This window comes from Wasmannia auropunctata, unplaced genomic scaffold (assembly GCF_000956235.1).
Source record: "Wasmannia auropunctata unplaced genomic scaffold, wasmannia.A_1.0 LD335844.1, whole genome shotgun sequence".
NCBI classification, from domain to species: Eukaryota; Metazoa; Arthropoda; class Insecta; order Hymenoptera; family Formicidae; genus Wasmannia; species Wasmannia auropunctata.
Genome location: NW_012027046.1, coordinates 142,266 through 160,576, shown reverse-complemented (window position 1 = coordinate 160,576; position 18,311 = coordinate 142,266). Strand labels below are relative to the sequence as shown.

The window sequence follows — 18,311 nt, the reverse complement described above, 5'->3', positions numbered from 1 at the left end:
AAATCGATGAACATTGATGGCGATTGAATAAATTGAATAAAAGATCACAAACATACATGTTGAATTCCTAATAATAAAAGGAGCTGAATATATGAATAATTCGTTCAATACAGTAAGTTGAAATAATTCGAATTTGAAATAACATGCGATACATTTCGGAGGAACTCAAGAAACATATTGTGGATAAGTTTTTTGGTGGAGAGAGGTCACGGTTTTTATTTTTCATTTGAGACATGCGTTCTCTTTCTCATGCCACTTCACGCGAACCGTGAATTTGACGGGAATTATAAGAGGTGCAACACACGAAGTTTAGATACTTGCTTGGCGAATCTACTGATATGTGTAACAAACCAATCACAAAGGCCGGACCCAAACTCTTCGCCTTTCTGGACCTTCGTGGAAGTCTGGACCGCAATACGAAAGATACCTTTTCGCAAGAACGCATTATATTCCCTTTGAAATTGCTTACATCGATTGAGAATGCCCTTCTTTATCTCTTTCCGTTTTTTTAAAATTTGTATAGAATTCAGAAAAGTATATTTCTAATGAAAAAGATCAAAATTTTTTTTATTATAAATTTTTAATTTATCTTAAAAGCATTTAGAAACTGCTGTAATAGATGATGATAATTCTATGAAATAAATGATTCTATAAAAGTCTTATGTAGATTGTAGAAAAGTCTTTATGTGAAAATTGAAGAAATTTCGATAATTTCGTTAATTGATGGGCATTTTATTTGAAGGATAATAAATTTTTAAGCTTGCTATATCTGAAAAAAGTTTATTTATTAATCAAGAAAATTTTATAGTATACGAAAATAATTTAGGCAATTCTTAAAAATGGCGAAATTCTTGAAAAGCACTTACTTAAACCACAGATATAGTATTATAACACAAAAAATCATAATTCTTTAATCGATCCACCGTTCGAAATTATTACATACACCGATTTATAATAAGGAGAAAAAATATCTATCCTTTAATCTAATCTCTTTATCCTGTTTCAGCTGCACATCGAAATACGTGGGAGAATACTGTCAACATTTGAATCCATGCTACACGGGGTCGCGCTGCCAAAACGGCGGCTCGTGCAGGGTACGCGAGGGCATCGGGGGTGGCACACCATCTTTCACATGTTCATGCCCTGTCGGCTTTACTGCCAGCCTCTGCGAAATCCCCATCGAGAACGCCTGCGACTCCTCGCCCTGCCTAAACGGTGCCACATGCAATCTCAAATCGTTGCACGAATATATGTGCACGTGCAGCATCGGATATACAGGTCAGTAAAGAATTTATATTTTCATATTTGCGATTAGGAATTGATATTGCTATAATTTCGAATAAATTCGGGCTTACATACGCAAATTATTTTTATTTTCATTGAACATAATAAGATTTGTCGATTTGCGATTCGAAACTCTGCTTAAGAATTACTTCTCGATTGGCTGCAAACATCGGTAAAAATCAATGTGTAAACTAATTGCGCCGATAAAATGATCAAAATCAACTCGTTACGGTTGTCAAAGGTGTTAAAGGGAAACTATGCGGATTCTTAAAGGGAAATAATTGCGTAAGTCAATGAATAGACCGCGCGTTAGTCATCGAATACTTAAATATGCTTATCGATTCGTGTGGGTTGAATAGCAAGGTTAATAGATAGGCGGGACGATAACGTGTTGCAATTAACCAGTCCGCATTGTTCGCTGCGCGTCATAAAGAAACGTCGAGACAGAGCTATAACTGTAAATTTGCATTCAACTATTATGAGATACTCTATGTGTGTGTAATATCAGATGACAGGCTTTGCTTGAATTGTTTCGCTTGAAATAGAAATTATCTCGATATCATTTAATACAGCCTTTATCTCGGATTACTTTAATTTCAATATCAAATTTACATAAATCACGGAAGTCGATGCTTAGGTATGATTATATCTCTTTTGCAACTGTTCTTCAGATTAAAATACTAAAGCACGTCCTGGTATGCTTGACGAATAAATCTAGAAATACGGGAACATTTGAAAGAAAAACAATGAAAAATGGAGAAAGAGATAGAAAAAGGAAGGAGAGGCAAGTTGAAGTGTGCGTTTGTAGGATAATTGGCAAAGAACCATGCGGCATTTTGCTGCGGCAATACCTTTGGACGAGTGGTGCTCAGTTCCTGTATTTTCTATGAACTCTCAATGGATCATGAATTTACGATTTTAATAGTAGCTCATTTTATGTATCAATATTTTTTCTTGTTAGAGAGAGAGAGAGAGAGAGAGAGAGAGAGAGAGAGAGAGAGAGAGAGTTGAATATATTAATAATTATTCTTCTGAAGTTTAGTATTGAATTAAAAAAAATTTTATTCTTTATTTAAAATATTCTTATTTACGAAATTTAAGATATAAATACATATAAAATTTATTTTTTTAAACTCATGATTTTGATACTATAAAATATGTGACCTTTATTGAATTAATATCATAGAGAAGAGAATTTTTTTTAAATGTATATGAGTCATGAACAATGAGCACCGCTAAAGTTATAGCGGTTACACGGCGTAGATCGCAGAAGCAAAGACATCTTGGCCACAAGAGAACAAGTAGCGACTCCGGTAATTAGTTCCACTAATCAGTATAGTCCGCGAAGGGAAGGGAAAGAGAGACGCTTACCATAGATACATGCTCCGCTATTCGAGATTACCGCCATCTTAAGGGATACTTCTGCTTGCGGACCGAATGCTAGTCGGCAAGAAATGCCGAGCTAATTTATTCTTATCTTCACCGGGATCTTCATCTACAAAATTTTATTTTAATGTTTTTGCGCCGTAACCTTAGAGGTTCCAAGGATACTTTACGATAGTCTAGCGAGTAAATGTCCAAGCGCGCGCGCTCTCATAGAAAATATGTGGCTTTTCAAGTTTCAATCATTCCTCTCCAATATCTTAAATACTATAGTATATACGTATAATTTTTTAATACATGTATGCAAATAAAATATCTTGCTATAAATTTCAATAAATAACTGATTTTGTAGCATCGTTACATTTAATAATGCTCATGTGGAATCGATTAAAAAGTAAAATTCTAATTCTAATACCTACGTGTTTAATCTTAAGTTTTTATTGATAGCAATATATCCAATTATAATTTTTTCTCGTTTTCTTATCGCGAATATGGAATAACAATAATATTGAAATTATAATTTCAAATTATGATAATATTATTATTATTCCATATTCTATAATCTATTCTGTGTTCTACATTCGATTTCTTGAAGTTTGCAATGTAGTTAATGTAGAAATCGATTGTAAACGTTAAAATGAGAAAGTCATTTATTAAATATTTTTAATTTTTTTAAACTTATGCATTTAATAACAAGGAAACAATTTAAGAAATTTTTATTTTATTTTAAACTTTAAATTTTCTTTTTCTTTTTTTAATTAATATTTCCATATCTCTAAGAGTTAGAGTTACATATCTTACTAAAGTAAAATCCGTTTGAGATGACACAAAAAAGATTAAGTCATTTAAGAAATAACGAACGCAGCACGAGGAGCTCGTAATTTTAAATTGAATCGTGATATTTGAGTTCTCAATATGACGCTGCAAACCGTGTGATTTTTCGGCCGTACTTAACGAGAATGTGCATCCGTGCAAGACGTTGAACAACATCGCTTCTTTTTCTTCTTCTCAGGTGACCATTGCGAGCGACAGGATTACTGCGCCTCGTCGCCCTGTCGAAACGGGGCCGAGTGTCGCTCGCTCGAGGACAGTTACAAGTGCACGTGTGCACCTGGCTTCACGGGACCGAATTGCGCGGACGACATCGACGAGTGTGAGAGGAACCCGTGCAGACACGGTACCTGCAAGAATATTCACGGATCTTACAGGTAAGTCGGACGACATGCTTAACGGTTGCCGTGCAACACATTGTACGTATTTTTATCGCGCCACCGAAATGATTACATGACGTGTGTGCATCGAGGCGAGCGATTTCGATCGAGATTCAGGGACGTTTTTAAGTCGGGCGTTTTAAAGCGGACATTGAAGACACTGCATAATTATCGATGGAATGCTGCTCTCGCGAAGGTACCCGAGAAACCGGACTTTCTAATTATTTTTTATATTTCTCCTCCCTCTCTCTCTCTTTCTCTCTCTCTCTCTCATACAATGTCGCTTTAAGACGACTTATTCAACTCGTTAAATATTAACGCGATATTTACTCGGCGCGAGTACCTTATTATTTTTAATGTGAAAGATAAGTAAGACTTAAATTAAAATTCCGTTAAAAATGAAGCGTGCGTACCTGAAATTTATTCAAGAGTAAAAAGGTCTTGTTACCGGGCTCGTTCAGCGCAGAATAGTCGCCGTTGTATCTTAATGATAGGAACGTCGTAACGTAAGCACGCGCGCGGCGGAAAGAAACGGCCGGCATGAACAGTCTGAAGTCGCCGGCGCGTATATCGAGGCGAGGCCACAGCTCGGCAGCCAGGAATCTCTCATTTGTCCCGCGGGTTGCGGTGCGCGCGTGCATCGCGTGAACGTGCACGGTCACGATCGGGCCGCGGATAATCGATTCTACGAGCAATCGGGATCTGCATATGTGGAACGAGAGAGGGGTTGCGGATTCGCAACAAAGAATGAATAAGTGCGGTCGCCGCTGCCGCCGCCGCCGACGACGACGACGACGATCGGTCTTTCGAAAATATCTCCGAGTGCATCTCAAAGAAATGCACCTCGACCGTCTCGACGCAGGTGGATGAGGACGTGCCGGCGCGGTGTCATTGATTGTCTCCTTGTCGTAATTACCAATTGAACACGGTCCCACGGAACATGAAATGCGTAACGACGCGAGGCAACGAGAATTCATAGACTCGATTTCACGGTCGATTATTGATTTCCTCCTAATTCGGCGTTTCGTTACGTTGAAAATTACCTCCGTTCCGCTCGCGAAGTTCCGACGTGCAATCATGGTCCGCGAGATGTATACGACAACGATGAGGAACAACGTCGATCGAACGAGTAGATATCGGAGAAAGTTAAACGGTTTTTAAATACACAACCGCCTCGGGACAATTTTATGAGTGTCAGAAATAATTATCGCGGAATATCTCCAACTCCCATGTATTTCGATGTAAGCACTGAGAGATTGATAATGCGAAAAATAATAAAGCGACGTTAATGAGACAACTTCTTATATTTTCATTCTCCGAAACTACCGAGGATGGAAATGTAAGAATCAATAAAAGGTGGAGAATTCCTCCCAGGATTCGCACATGGTGGTGCACGATAAGCGAGGATCGACGGAAAGGTATATAATAGAATCTCGGAGCGAGAAGAAGAGATTTGACGAGAGGAAAAAGAAAACTCACCGTGGAAAAGAAACGAGTTCGTCAAAAAAACAGGTTTAAGTGGGGGGGACTTGGGGGATCGGCCTCGTGCGGGGAGACTATAAATCCGCGCTTCGTTGAGATCGAGTCGAGATTAATCGAAGCCCGAGCCCGAGCTGACCGCGCCGGACCAGATAATGTCGCTGGTCCCTACATTATATTGAATTATATCGGTGCGTCGTTGCATTGCGTGCATACGCGAGAGCGTGCGTGTATAAAGACGCTCCGTCTACTTTCAAGTCGCTTACCGTGAATGGCGAGAAAAGGCTTTGTCGGCGCATCGACAACATTCGTTCCTGAGTTGGCACGACTATTCGGCACGATATATTCATCTTCGTTCTGTCACTGATTTTCTGAGGTACGCGAGTGAAAAGTAACTGTTACCAAATGATAAATGACAACTGCGTTGAACTGGCAAACTCATGTTGCAGAATTAAAACACGTAACGCTTGTGTCAAATTTAGAATAGAATATTTTATCAAAACCATAATCAGGCGATTGAAATATTTAAAATTAATAAATTGAACTTATCGAATTAATAATGAATTCAAAGTTTTGTCATAACAGTGTGATTATAAATATCACAATATTATACACGTTATCTCACTTATACATGTAGTTTCTCATATAATTGAGGGAATAATTAGGATAAAGAAAGGCCATCGATTTTGATTACGAGATATTTAGTTATCTAAAATTATGTAAAGGAGAATTATATAGACGTATGATAATCAAGATTTGGTTGTCTATTAAATATCGCGAAGGGATTAACCATGATGCTACTGATGATTCTTCCTGGATTCCATTAATTCATGTTTTTCTTCTTTACGTACTTTTGTAGGCATGTACATACGTACATGTTTCGTTTACTATATCATTAAGAAGAAAACTCACCTTTATTTACATATCTCGATGTATGACTAGCTATATACAAAGATAATTTAACTTATTAAAATACATTTTAACGAGTTGATTTCTCTAGTTACACTTTTTTTTAATATATTTTCTGAATTTAAAATAAAATAAATATATTATTTGAATAAAACAAAATGAAAAGGAAAGAAAAAATTATTGGAAAGGTACATTGAATTTTAAGTTTATTTTCTTCTTGAATGTTTAAATTTTAATCTGGAGTATCAAAAATATACTGTCTCTCTCGAGATAGAATAATATATTTATTATAATTAGTAATATATTTAATATTTGTAATATATAGACAAGGAAAAAGAGATGTTGCTAATAATTAATCAATATCAATGTAACTGGGACTTTAGCGCATCTGAAGGTGGGACGAGAAGCGGAACATTCTGCCGACGTCGCCGATATTGCACGACGGCGTATGAGCAAGCGGGGCCGCAGTAACGTTCAATCGGGCCTAATAAAGACTTTGATGTGGCATACCTGACCGCCAGGTGGTGTCGGTCGGAGATACTATGCTATTAAATTGTTACGTAGGATCGGTGTACCCGGATACCGTAATGCCGCCGCCGCCGCCGTGACGCGCGGGCGAAGAGCGAGAGAGGCGGCAGATCGTTTCACAAGCGCGAAATTTCGACGTGAAAATAATTAAATGCCGCGACACACGCGAGCTCGCGGAATCCCGTCGGGCATCATCTGGGCGCTGCCGCCATCGCCGTCGCCGCCGCCGCCCGTTGCTTGCTTGCCGCCGCTGCCGCGTTGGACCGAGACACCCGTGAAACGCGGAGAATTTTCCCTCGACCGTGCCGCGGCGGTGATCGATCTATGGGTATGCAAGAATGCGAGCGTGCGGGTTTTTTTTGTACCGTACGGACGACTGAGTCTTCGCTTCTTTTGCGAATTGCATAACCCGCGCATTTCTTCTCTTATTATCCCTCAAGCGTGACGAGCTAAACTCCTGCTGGAATTCTGTGTGACGCGACGCGAACAAATAAAGATATTACATACTTAGAAAAGCTATTTCCTGCCTCGACGTGCGTTTTCTCAGATCTGCTTCGGAATTCTATTTCTCTGGGAACTCATTATGGATCAGTATTTTGTGGGACAAGAAAATAAAAACAAAAAAATCTCCTTTTTTTCAATAAAAACTGGCTGAAATCGTAGATCTATGTATATCAACTGATGAGTATTCTCACTAGTAACCTGTGCAGGTCAACACGTCCTAATGATCTTGCCTTTGTCCGTCCTTCAAATAATAGTGGCAAATTGTTATGTGGTGAAGAAACAAGTGGGTGAGAAAATGGATGGGGGAGGAGGGGGGAGGGACGTCTGCACGTGTGTTCGGGACAGGATGTGATTTATGAAATAATCTCCCTGAAGTAGAATTTAATTGAGCGGAGGCGAGGCAAAACGAAGACCAGTGGTGTTTCTTAACCCCGGGATGGATTAACGGCGGATCTTGATCAAGCGCGGCCTCCGCAGCAATTTTGGGGCCTGCAACGGGTTGCGAATTGACCCCGAGGGGTCAAATTCCTCGGTGCTCCTAGCTGAAGCTCGCACCTGGCCTTTTCGCGAAAGAGACGTTGGGAGTATTTCGTGTTGGTGCTTTATTCTTACCTTGCGGACAATTACGATGTTTAAAAATACTCTACAATCATTTCTATTTTTGCATGCATTTGCCCCACGACTTTTATCTCTATAGAAGTTACCGTCACCTTAACTTGATTTTTAAGAAACAATTGTCTCTGTTTCAAAAAATTAGCCAGAAATATGTAAGTCGAGACTAAAAATCTTATTTGCACTGTCACGTTTGCGTTATTTTGTTCGAATAAAATTATCTGTCCAGGCACATTCAAATGTGCCTGTTACTTTCAAAAAGAATAATAAAGAAATAAAATGTTGTTATCCCAATCTTGTCCATTTTGCCATTACGTGCTGCTAACACGTATATTTCTAACGTCTTAAATCGCGTTTTATGTGTCACGTCTCATTCCTAGAAGTGAGCTATACGAGCTTATTTTTCACGGGGTGGAAACCTAGACGAGAAATCACGCCCGAGCCGGTCGCGAAGCAAGAGTCGTTTCCTTGAAACTCAGATGGCGACGCGAGGAAAAAAAAGTAAGGATCTCGAGCGATTTGAAGAACCCGTTTCTCTGATAGCGGCCGATAACTACGTGACCAACATGATGACGACGGATATTTTCGAATTTCGCCACGTAACACGACGCTCTCGGGTTGGGTCGTTAGACCGCGCGGTACTATGAAGACCTGTCCACATGACGGAAAGTAGAAGGTTGATGTGTGTCATACAATATTACTATTCTCATCTCGCGGAGACAGGGATTCCGCCTTGCTGCAATCTAAAAATTATGCTATGATTTTCTTGAGATATGTGTCTAATGTCAACTTTAAATAATAAACAGAAAGAAGTTACCCTTGAGTAGCAACATTATTATTTTAAGGAAATGAAAGCTGTACGTGGTAACAAGCGAATGAAGTATTGATTAATTCTAAATTTCTAAAAGAATTCTTGTCAGGAATTAGAAGAGAAATAAATGCATAATGATTTGTAATCATCATGTTTCTACATTTTTTCTCATGTATAAAGATATTATATATAATTCAAGCCTTTTAAATTGTGAGACATTATTTTGTGTTGCGCTAAATTATAGATTATAACCACGTAAACTTATAGAAAATGCAAATCTTATTTTTAATAAACAGTTATTTCGCTTCTAAAGGGAAAGGTGATCTGGATTAAGAAATTTTATTAGAACTCGGCGGCCGTAACTGCGCAAACGGGAAAATTTACAATGTTGTCTCACGCATAGCGTGCGGTCTCGCGGAAAAATCGTGCGTATCTCGCACGAAGGGCATATCGCGAGATATCGTTTAGCGTGACGGGCGTCATCCTCGGCACTCGTTTTAATCGGAACTCGCGGCGAGCGGACACGTCGGATTAATTCGCGTAACGTTCATACGTGCGGCAAGTAGTATCGCCTCGGCTTAGGACATATGTCCTACAGGAGATGTATCTTGAAACAAGTTTTAAATTTATATCCTGTTTACCATAAACAGCTCGTAGCCATTAATGAAACATTGATATTATCAATGTATATTTTTTGTATAGTTAATTAAATATAAAGTACATTATTAAAATGAATTTAGAAGAGTATTGTTAAATTTTGAATAAATTTTATTAATGAATTATATAAATATGTAATGCATATTTAATCTGATCTTGTAAAAAAAATTAAAATTAAGGTAGGCTTATGAATGACAATTTAATATTGTTCTTTATATTTTACATAGGAAGATGTTTCTGGATTTATATAATTTTTTATTTTGGCGTATAATTCTTTGTTAGACGATGTAATTTCGTTACGCGCAGAATAAGTTTAAAATGTCATCTTTACGAAATAGTGCCAAGATAAATATAAACGTAGATATAAAGTAGGGATTTGATATCGCTTACTATTTGTTAACTCAAAACGTACCTCGTTGACATTTCGCGGATTATCATTTGAAATACTATCATTTGATATTATAGATTTTTTGATATTAGCATTTAATTTTACTTTATCTTTTGTATAATGGAAAAATATTCGTAAAATAAATTACACGCGGAAATTTTTACTTAAATTATTATTTGAATTTAAATATATAGTTAAATATAAATTTTATAGGGAGATTAGCAGTAAAATTATTTTATTGAATAGTATATTTAATTTTTACACAAATTTTAATTATATTTTTAATTTATAGTCTTTATATCATTTGTATTAATGTTAGCGAACTATCGAAATCTTGCTGCGCGTCTCAATAGTTGTGTTTAATATTCCAGTTTATCTCTGTGCGAAGGACGATTCCGCAATGTCGTATCGTACATATCTCATGATCTTAGCGACGGGATGATAGGAATTAAGATTAAGAGCGACCGTCACGCGACTTTGCGTAGCCTCGAACGTAACCGCGATTGCGTCCCGACGTCGAAACGGATTACGGTCGGCGATGAGCACGCGATTCAGCGTATGCGTCCTCCCGCGCCGCGTGCACGCTGCGGGCCGTGCGACAAGCCGAAAGAATCTCGTAGATCCGGTCGATGATCCCATCGAGATAGCGTTTCCAGCGGTCGCGATGCATCTTCGGCGGTTTCGCGGAGAAAGAAGAACGCGTCGGACACGACAAAGATGCGAGTCATCCCATCGTCGGGAATAATTAAGAGAATTCTTGGCAAACCTCATCTATCACCAGCCGCCGGTCGTTTCGTAGTCGAGTAGTTGTCGACAAACGTTTCCGCGTATGTTCAGCCGGAGGATTTAAACCGGTATTCCGTTAAGTCTAGTTTTCGACCGATCGTAACTGACGATAAGAATTGTTGTCGATTCTTCTTCATACCGATTTGCGTACATAGAGATTATTTTTATATAACGATGATACAGGCTCGTTGTAATTATACTAAAGAGAGTTATTATTCCGCTCGATCTCGCGAAAATTACTTCCCGCAAAAAATTTAGATCAATCGACACGCGTAATCTATGATTTACGACTTATTAATATGTGTCATAATCGAGGATAAGTTCCACATATTGTAGGAACGAGTCGAATGATTGACCATAATAATATCGTCGGCGGAGCCGTTATCGAGCAGGCGAGATCGAGCTTGCAAGGGCAAATTCTTTTGCCTTCCTTGAAGTTCTAATGATACATTCGCAACTCTGTAATTATTGTCATCTCATTTATATTCATGGGCGACGAGGAAATTATCAAGATGAATATTCTCTTTTTCTGCATTCGAAGTCGAAGTTTGACATACTCTTTCATGACACTCTTTGAAAGTGATTTTTTATTTTCCATAGAAGAAAAATATGTCAATATCATTATTATTAACATTTTAATTCAATCACGATTTTTGCGTATTTTTAATTCATGTCAGTTTTTCCTTAATGTTTAATGGTAGCTTTCTCCTACTTTAACTTATACCATTCAAAAATGAAAGTATAAAGTATATATATATATGTTTCTCTCTTTGTTCAACGTTAACACATGCGAATATCAATCAGCAATTGGTGCGAACATTATACCATAATAGCTCTCGATCATACAATCATACGAGTGAGATTATCGTCAAGGCGATAATTATTGCTACGACAAGCCGGCTATTATCGCTACGTTATGTCGATCGTGCGTCGCGACTATTTATAACGCAAACGCGAATATCGTAGGTGAGTTCGATAATCACTCGCGATCGGGGGCCCGCAAGGTCCACGCGGACTGTTCCAATCGACGATCCGTGTCGACTTCCACGTCGAGTGTGTGAAAACGGAAGCGCGCACGCGTCGCCTCAATGGAAAATGCAAATTGCACGTAACGACGCGGGGAGATATAATGGCGAGACGCTTGCGCAAGAAGTAAAAGTATCTCGCGATACGTATGTGCAACATAGACGGGAGAACCGTCACTTGGCTGGCATCTTGTCATGCAGCGTACTCCGCCGGAGTAATGCATGTTCATCAAGACGTGTGAGTTTTGATTACGTGTGAATGAGATTGTAGCGTGGAGATATCTCAATTCTGTGCCGGGAAACAATTCTTGCGCTGCAATTCTTGCTATCTATAATTTATCTATTCACTGTATGTGTCTATTGATATTTATTTTATTTTACAAACATCGCGTAATACTTTTCTGGGAGGTAATACGTTGTACTCTTTCTGGCATAATTTCAGGGAAGAAAATTTTGTATCATAATAATAATAATCACAAGCGTGTCATTTTCAGTATATTATTTTACGAAATGATTATATTTTCTAATAATAATGAGTCTTTATTTTCTTCGCGAAAATTATTAAATTTTATGCCAGAATAGTCATAAAATACATATTAAGTTTTTGGAAAGCATTTCTTACCTGTGCCTTCGCTCTCTCTCTCTCTCTCTCTCTCTCTCTCTCTCTCTCTCTCTCTCGTTGAATAGTACTATATTGAATAATTGCATGAAAATGAAATTTCATTTTGCCGCTATAATGATACGACGTCGACGATGCGACGTAATGATTATCGAGTTTGACCAATTCAGACAATTAGGACGGTGGGAAAGCGACCGGGAATGTGTGTGTGTGCGTGAGTGTGCGTTTCATTAACCGCGTTAATCCGGCGTTATGCTTCTTACTTTTGCGATGTATCCGTTTACGTCACTTGACCAGACATACGATACGCTCGACGCGGAATTGTCGCTCAAGCGCGCGATTAATCGACGCAAATTGAGGATTCACGCGGTGAGCCGAAAGACCGCGCTGTATAGCGGACGCATTGATCCGCGACGAGGTCTTGGCTTTGCTGTTTTATGCACCAGTTCTTACGATATTCTGCAGCAATTTGTTCGCGAAAGAGATATTAAATGCGGAAGGTAATTGCCGATAGGCAACAACGCGAGACGGTAATCGTAAACTCTCAGTGAGCGTGTGTAAAATTAAGCAAGAAGTTTTGACCGAAGCGGGACGCATAAACGCATAATAGACGCGGGAATGACCGTGCCGTATAAAAGAAAAGGCTGTCAGTATGTTCGATTTACGTAAAAGCTCGTTGCGGCAGTTGCACATTAAACGCGAGCATTATTGTGTAATCAACTGGATTGTTATGGATTTAAATTCAGCTCATGCGGAATTCATTTCGTTGCACGAGCTGTTCGCGCACGCATCGCGGGGATCCACGCGAGAACGAAGAGGCATTCTTCTTCGTGTAACCGCGATATGGCAAGTACAAGCCATTTCCCTGTGATTTTCATCGACATTCACGAACATTTATGTAACGCCTGTAATGCGGAGCCGCACTTCCCGTTATATTTCGCCGCGAAATAACGCGGCAATCTCTATATCCTTGGAACAAAAACCTCGGTTTGTTTATCGTGAGGAGGATTTATCGTGAATCGCGATAACAGGTTCGACCGTTTCAGAAACTAAGCCGTGATTATTCATTGTGTTTATAACCGCTGTCAAAACTTGCCCGCTTACGTTTCTACAATGGAGAAAGCGAAAGCGTTATATAAATCATCGAGATACATACATTGCGTACTTGTTGGATTAAACTCGTCTTACTTTGATTATTACACATTAACGCGTAACAATACTGTGCATCGGAATATTAACAATTAAATACCCATTGTATAAATATTTTCCTGCAGTGAATCCTGTGAAAGAGCGTTTTGCAGGCGAACAATATTAACGGCAGAAAATACAGGGAAAGAAGGAACAAGTTCGCGGTGTATACGTTACTTTATCAGTCCTTTAAATCACTCGAGAGAGGTGTCAATAACGGGCACGCAAGAAGCAGGGCACGAGGAAGCAGGTGTCCGCGCGACACTGTAATTCATCGTCGTACGAAGCCATAATCAAGCATCGTATCGGGCATGTATAGAAAGAGAGGACATTATTAACCAAAGGGCACTTAATATTCCGTCGGAGGACCTTTTCATCGCGAAATTTGATGGCGTCGTAAAGATGATCGGAAACGAGCCGGTCGGAGATGTGCACTCGGCCGCTTCATCCTTCTCTCAGCTTCCCCACCCTTTCTTCGCTTCGTCTGTGATGTGCGCGCGCGGCCGCTCTCGCGCGAATCCAATCTTCCCTCCACGCTTCAATTTGACGTCAATTAAATCGACGGCGGCGCAAGTTAAATCGCGGACCCGTATCAATTTTCAGTGCGGCTAATGACAAAACGTCGTGACGGCGACCACCGGCAATCGGCAGCGGACGGATCGTAAGGCTCGTGAGCGCGGTGCGAGGAGACCTCGAGGATTTTCGCCGACGGACTTTCGATTAGTCCCTCTCGTCCTCTCTTTCTCTCATCCCTTTTTTTCTCCTCGCCCGTCTGCCGTTCGCAGCGCCGAGGGAGAACGCGCATTAAGGGACCCCCACGAGAAAGCGACTTTTTGTCGCGATGCACAAGCTGCCGTAAGTTTCTACGGGAGCGGGCTCTTGAAAAATGGCCGTGGATCGGTCTTCTTCCGTCCCGTCCGACGTCTTTGCTCCTCCTTCGTAGAAGACGATTTCGTTTCTTCGTGGTGCTCCTTCGCGTGCGGCTACTCCCCTTGCTGCTGCCTCGCACATCCTGAGACTCGCGACAGAGCGAAATAACCGGCCGTCGAAGCGAATGGCGAAATTATGCCGCCGGCCAATCGTATACCCGCTGCACTGCCCTACCTGATGTACATATAAAAAGCGACCGCGCTGCATACATCGCAGAAACTAGATCGGAGAGAATCGTCCCAAATAAAGGAACGTGTCTCGAAGGAGAGAGGCAGAGTGCAGCTAAGGATAACGTTAAGCCCTTCACGATAAAATGTACAGGAAAATTACAGATAACTGATCAACTGCTTAATAAGTAAAAAAGTTGAAGATCAGACAGGATAATTAAAGTTTTTTTTTACCGTTTGTCTCCGAGTCGTCCATCTCGACTCATTAATTTGCCCATTTTTGTTACACGCACACATGCGTGAGTGATAATTTTTTTTTATCAGAATTTTTGTTTGGAATGAAATGGCTTTATTTCGCTATTTTTATTAATTAAGAAGTTTTACCGATATAATAATTCTCGTAATTGAAAATACTTTTGAAGATTAGTTGCTAAGGGCCGATGTTAACATTAAAAAAAATAAATTAAAGAATAAATTTGTGCTTTTTTAAATAATCTTTGAAATATAATTTATGAAATGAAATTTTGCTTTCTTGTAACACTTGCAGGGACTCTGATTACTGATATAATTATAGTCTTAATTTTACAAAAAAGCTGTTATGATACATTAATCATTAATAATGAAGTTTATAATAAGTGAGATGAATGTATCAATACACAACTGGCACGCAGTTAAAAAATCGAGTGCAGTTGAATCATAAATCCTATTTTACGACTCCGAATTATTTTGAAATTCCGAAAATATGAACTTATATTTATACACTAATAAACATGTGCAAGTGACGCACGTAAAAGCGTTTTCGCGCCAATTAATTTATAAAGTTCTTTCATAAAGTTACAAATATTGCTATGAGTGTCACGATCACATACTATGAACGTATCACCCTCACTTATCGTAAATTTATTTAAGTTGCTTCGTGATCGCGCCGTCTGCGGCGGACTTTTATTTTGATTATGTGCCGCGTGAGATGTTTATACTTGTCGATTAGACTTTATCGTGGCGATACGTTCGGCTTCCATCGATTACCTCTTGCATTAAGCCTGCACGATCGTGAGCCGGGGAGCTGCTCGCGTCGATATAAACGCGCTGCGCGTCGGGGCTAGGTCCGATCCTAGACGCTGAAGTCTTAATTGGCGCAGGGATCTCGACGACTTATCGAATGACTAATTAATTAGGGTGATCGGACAATAATTAATTGCAACGGAAAAAATCCGACGTGACTCAGGACGCGGCACTTCCCATCTCTGGGCTCGTCGTATGGTAATCGCGAAACCCTTTCTAACGGTAGAATATTTTTGGTGTTATGAAAGAATGGAGCATAACTTTTGTCATTTTTTTTTATCGCGAACGAGCGACGTATATTGCCGATATCGGAGTCGAGAGATTCTCGGAGAAAAATCCTTCGGACTCACCTTCCGAATTATTGTGGCGAAATAGGGCGGTGTTCCTAGGTAAACAACTCCAGCGACCCGCATTGTTCATTCTTGCGAACGATCTCGTTTTCCGTGTTGCGAGCGTAGAATGAATCGAACGTTCTCGCCGGACCATTGAGCGTACCGCCGCCGGCGTCGCCGCGTCGCAGCCGCGCGAGAGAGATAATCTACGTGCGATCGAGCGGCCTCTCGAAAATCGAATGTATCGGAAATCATTCGCGGTCGGCCACGCGGAATAATGGATTAGGCGAGGGTGAGCCGTCGTTGGTGCTGCAACGTGTACAAGTGGGATCGTATCCGCAGGGTACCGAGAAGAGAAAGAGAGAGACAGAAAGGGTCGTCATCGGTCTGTCGAGTATCCCGCGGGGAACGAAAATATGCCGATTGTCCCCTCGCTCTTGGAAAGCACGCCTCGCGGCGCATCGTTCTGCCCGCAGATCTTTCCGTTCGGAGTGTTCCGCACAATGTCGACAAACAAGCGAAAATTAAACTTTAAAGTCGCTAACCTTCGTGATAGCGATGATTGTTTGAACGACGTAACAGGCACATAATCGTCTTAAATCACGATTAAACGTTGAAGATTTGAATGTAATGTGTATATATATATTTAAAAATAGTTTTTAATATTATATAATTATAATAATTAAAATAATTTCAAATATTATATAATTATTATAAAATGAATATACAAAAATATTCGATAATTCAAAATGTCAAAATATTTGCGTTGTGCCGCAACGACGTATTGAAAGAGACTTTAACTGTCACGTTATACACATATGAATGACGTTTGTATTTTCTCGTTTCTGTGAATGACAGTCTATTAGCGAAAATGTTTTCTACTTCGTAACGAATCTATAGTCGTCAGAAGCGAGTTTGTATTTCGATCTTCTATGTGACGTAATGACCATTTTGAAATTTTCGAAAGGTGCACATTGTGCATGCTTTTTTGTGCTCTGTAAACGCGTTTTTCTACGTTAAAACCCAAATCACTGTTTTTACTTTCGACGCGACTCGGTCCTTCCCAAATATGCACTGGACTCTGGACACGTCGGTCATTTTGCGGATTTACATATTTACACTGCCGCCGTGTAAACGGTGCCCGGTGATGGAGCGTGTCCCGGGCATGAAAATAACGATTAAGGCACGTTGACTCCGAGTAAAGCCTTCCGATTGTGGATGGAAGGGCTGGTACTGTTCGACATATTTACGTATTACAACATATTTACATTCGATATTTCAAACCTGCACATTCTCATACATAAAAAAAAAATCCCAGTGTGTACTTGTGAGAGTTCAATCTTATATTTCTGCTTAATTTTTAATTTTTTATAATTTCGTCTCTCCATTAATAAATTCTTGTTTAATCGAGATACGAGTATGAATTGAACGGGAAATAAAATTGATCGTACGCAATCGTAAATCCGACATCTGTTAAATTAGTTTACGTTTATTAAAGAATTTAATTCTTTATTAAATCATGTCGACGTTATATCTTGTACATTTTTTACTACCATTCACGGGTTAAAAAAAACACGCGTTAAAGAAAAGTCTCAGTTTACGTTAACCGGAGTCGGCGTGGCTGATCGACTTCTCAGGTGGCAGGACAAGAAAGAGAAAGAGAAAGAGAAAGAGAGTGAGAAAGACGTTCTTGCGTAAAAGACACTGCCCCAGAGCAGAGCGGGACGAAGCGATAGCGTTCGTCGCGAAAACCAGCGTGCCGAAGGCGAAGGGGGCCGCACGGCCGCGGCCTGCAGTAAATAAGCGCGAGCGAGGGAGAAGAGAGGAGAGCGCGCAGGCAGATCGGACGCGAAACGGCGGCGAAGAGAAAGAGAAAGCGCGTGCGAGCCCGTCCGAGGGGGGGGTCGACCGCGAACGCGCGCGCGGAGGGGTCGGTCGTGCGAAATGCGATGTTGCTGCCCTCTGGGCGGTGTATCGCGGAAGGTAAGATTAGTCAGTCGCCAGCCGTTCGAGGACGACGCACGTTTCGCGCGCGCGTCCCCACGTTCGATTTCGCGTTGAGCGCGAGGGTTACAGGTGGTCGCGAGTAAACCGAGTGTGAAGTGAATCGGCGGTGCGAGATGACAGACGCGTGAGATCGAGTCCGAACTGTGCGTTATTCCTTTGGTTCTCTTCTTTTTTCTTCGGCGGCCTCGCGAACCCGGCAAGGACAGTCGGAGCACTCGGAGCAAGTGTGTGTGAAATTTCGAATCGAGAAACGGAAATCGGAGCAACGAAGGTGGAAGACTTGGAAAGTTTGTTTGGATTATAAGTTAGATACGTGTGAACTTTTTGGTGCTACGTGAAGAGTTTCACGCGGGGGTTTGACGCGTGATTAACTCCCCGACGACGCGTGATTAACTCCAACTTTATTGCCATACACGGCGCGGGATATAA

General features: G+C 40.4%; 1 protein-coding gene across 1 annotated transcript in view; it reads left to right on the top strand.

The window, feature by feature from the left end:
• Window positions 1–18,311, top strand: part of LOC105455748 (neurogenic locus Notch protein) — a 234,994-nt gene that overhangs the window by 89,383 nt on the left and 127,300 nt on the right. Inside the window, exons 3-4 of the mRNA XM_011699287.1 lie at window positions 1,007–1,278; window positions 3,680–3,875. Of these exons, the coding sequence (XP_011697589.1) occupies window positions 1,007–1,278; window positions 3,680–3,875 (468 nt within the window). The remainder of the gene's footprint in view (window positions 1–1,006; window positions 1,279–3,679; window positions 3,876–18,311) is intronic.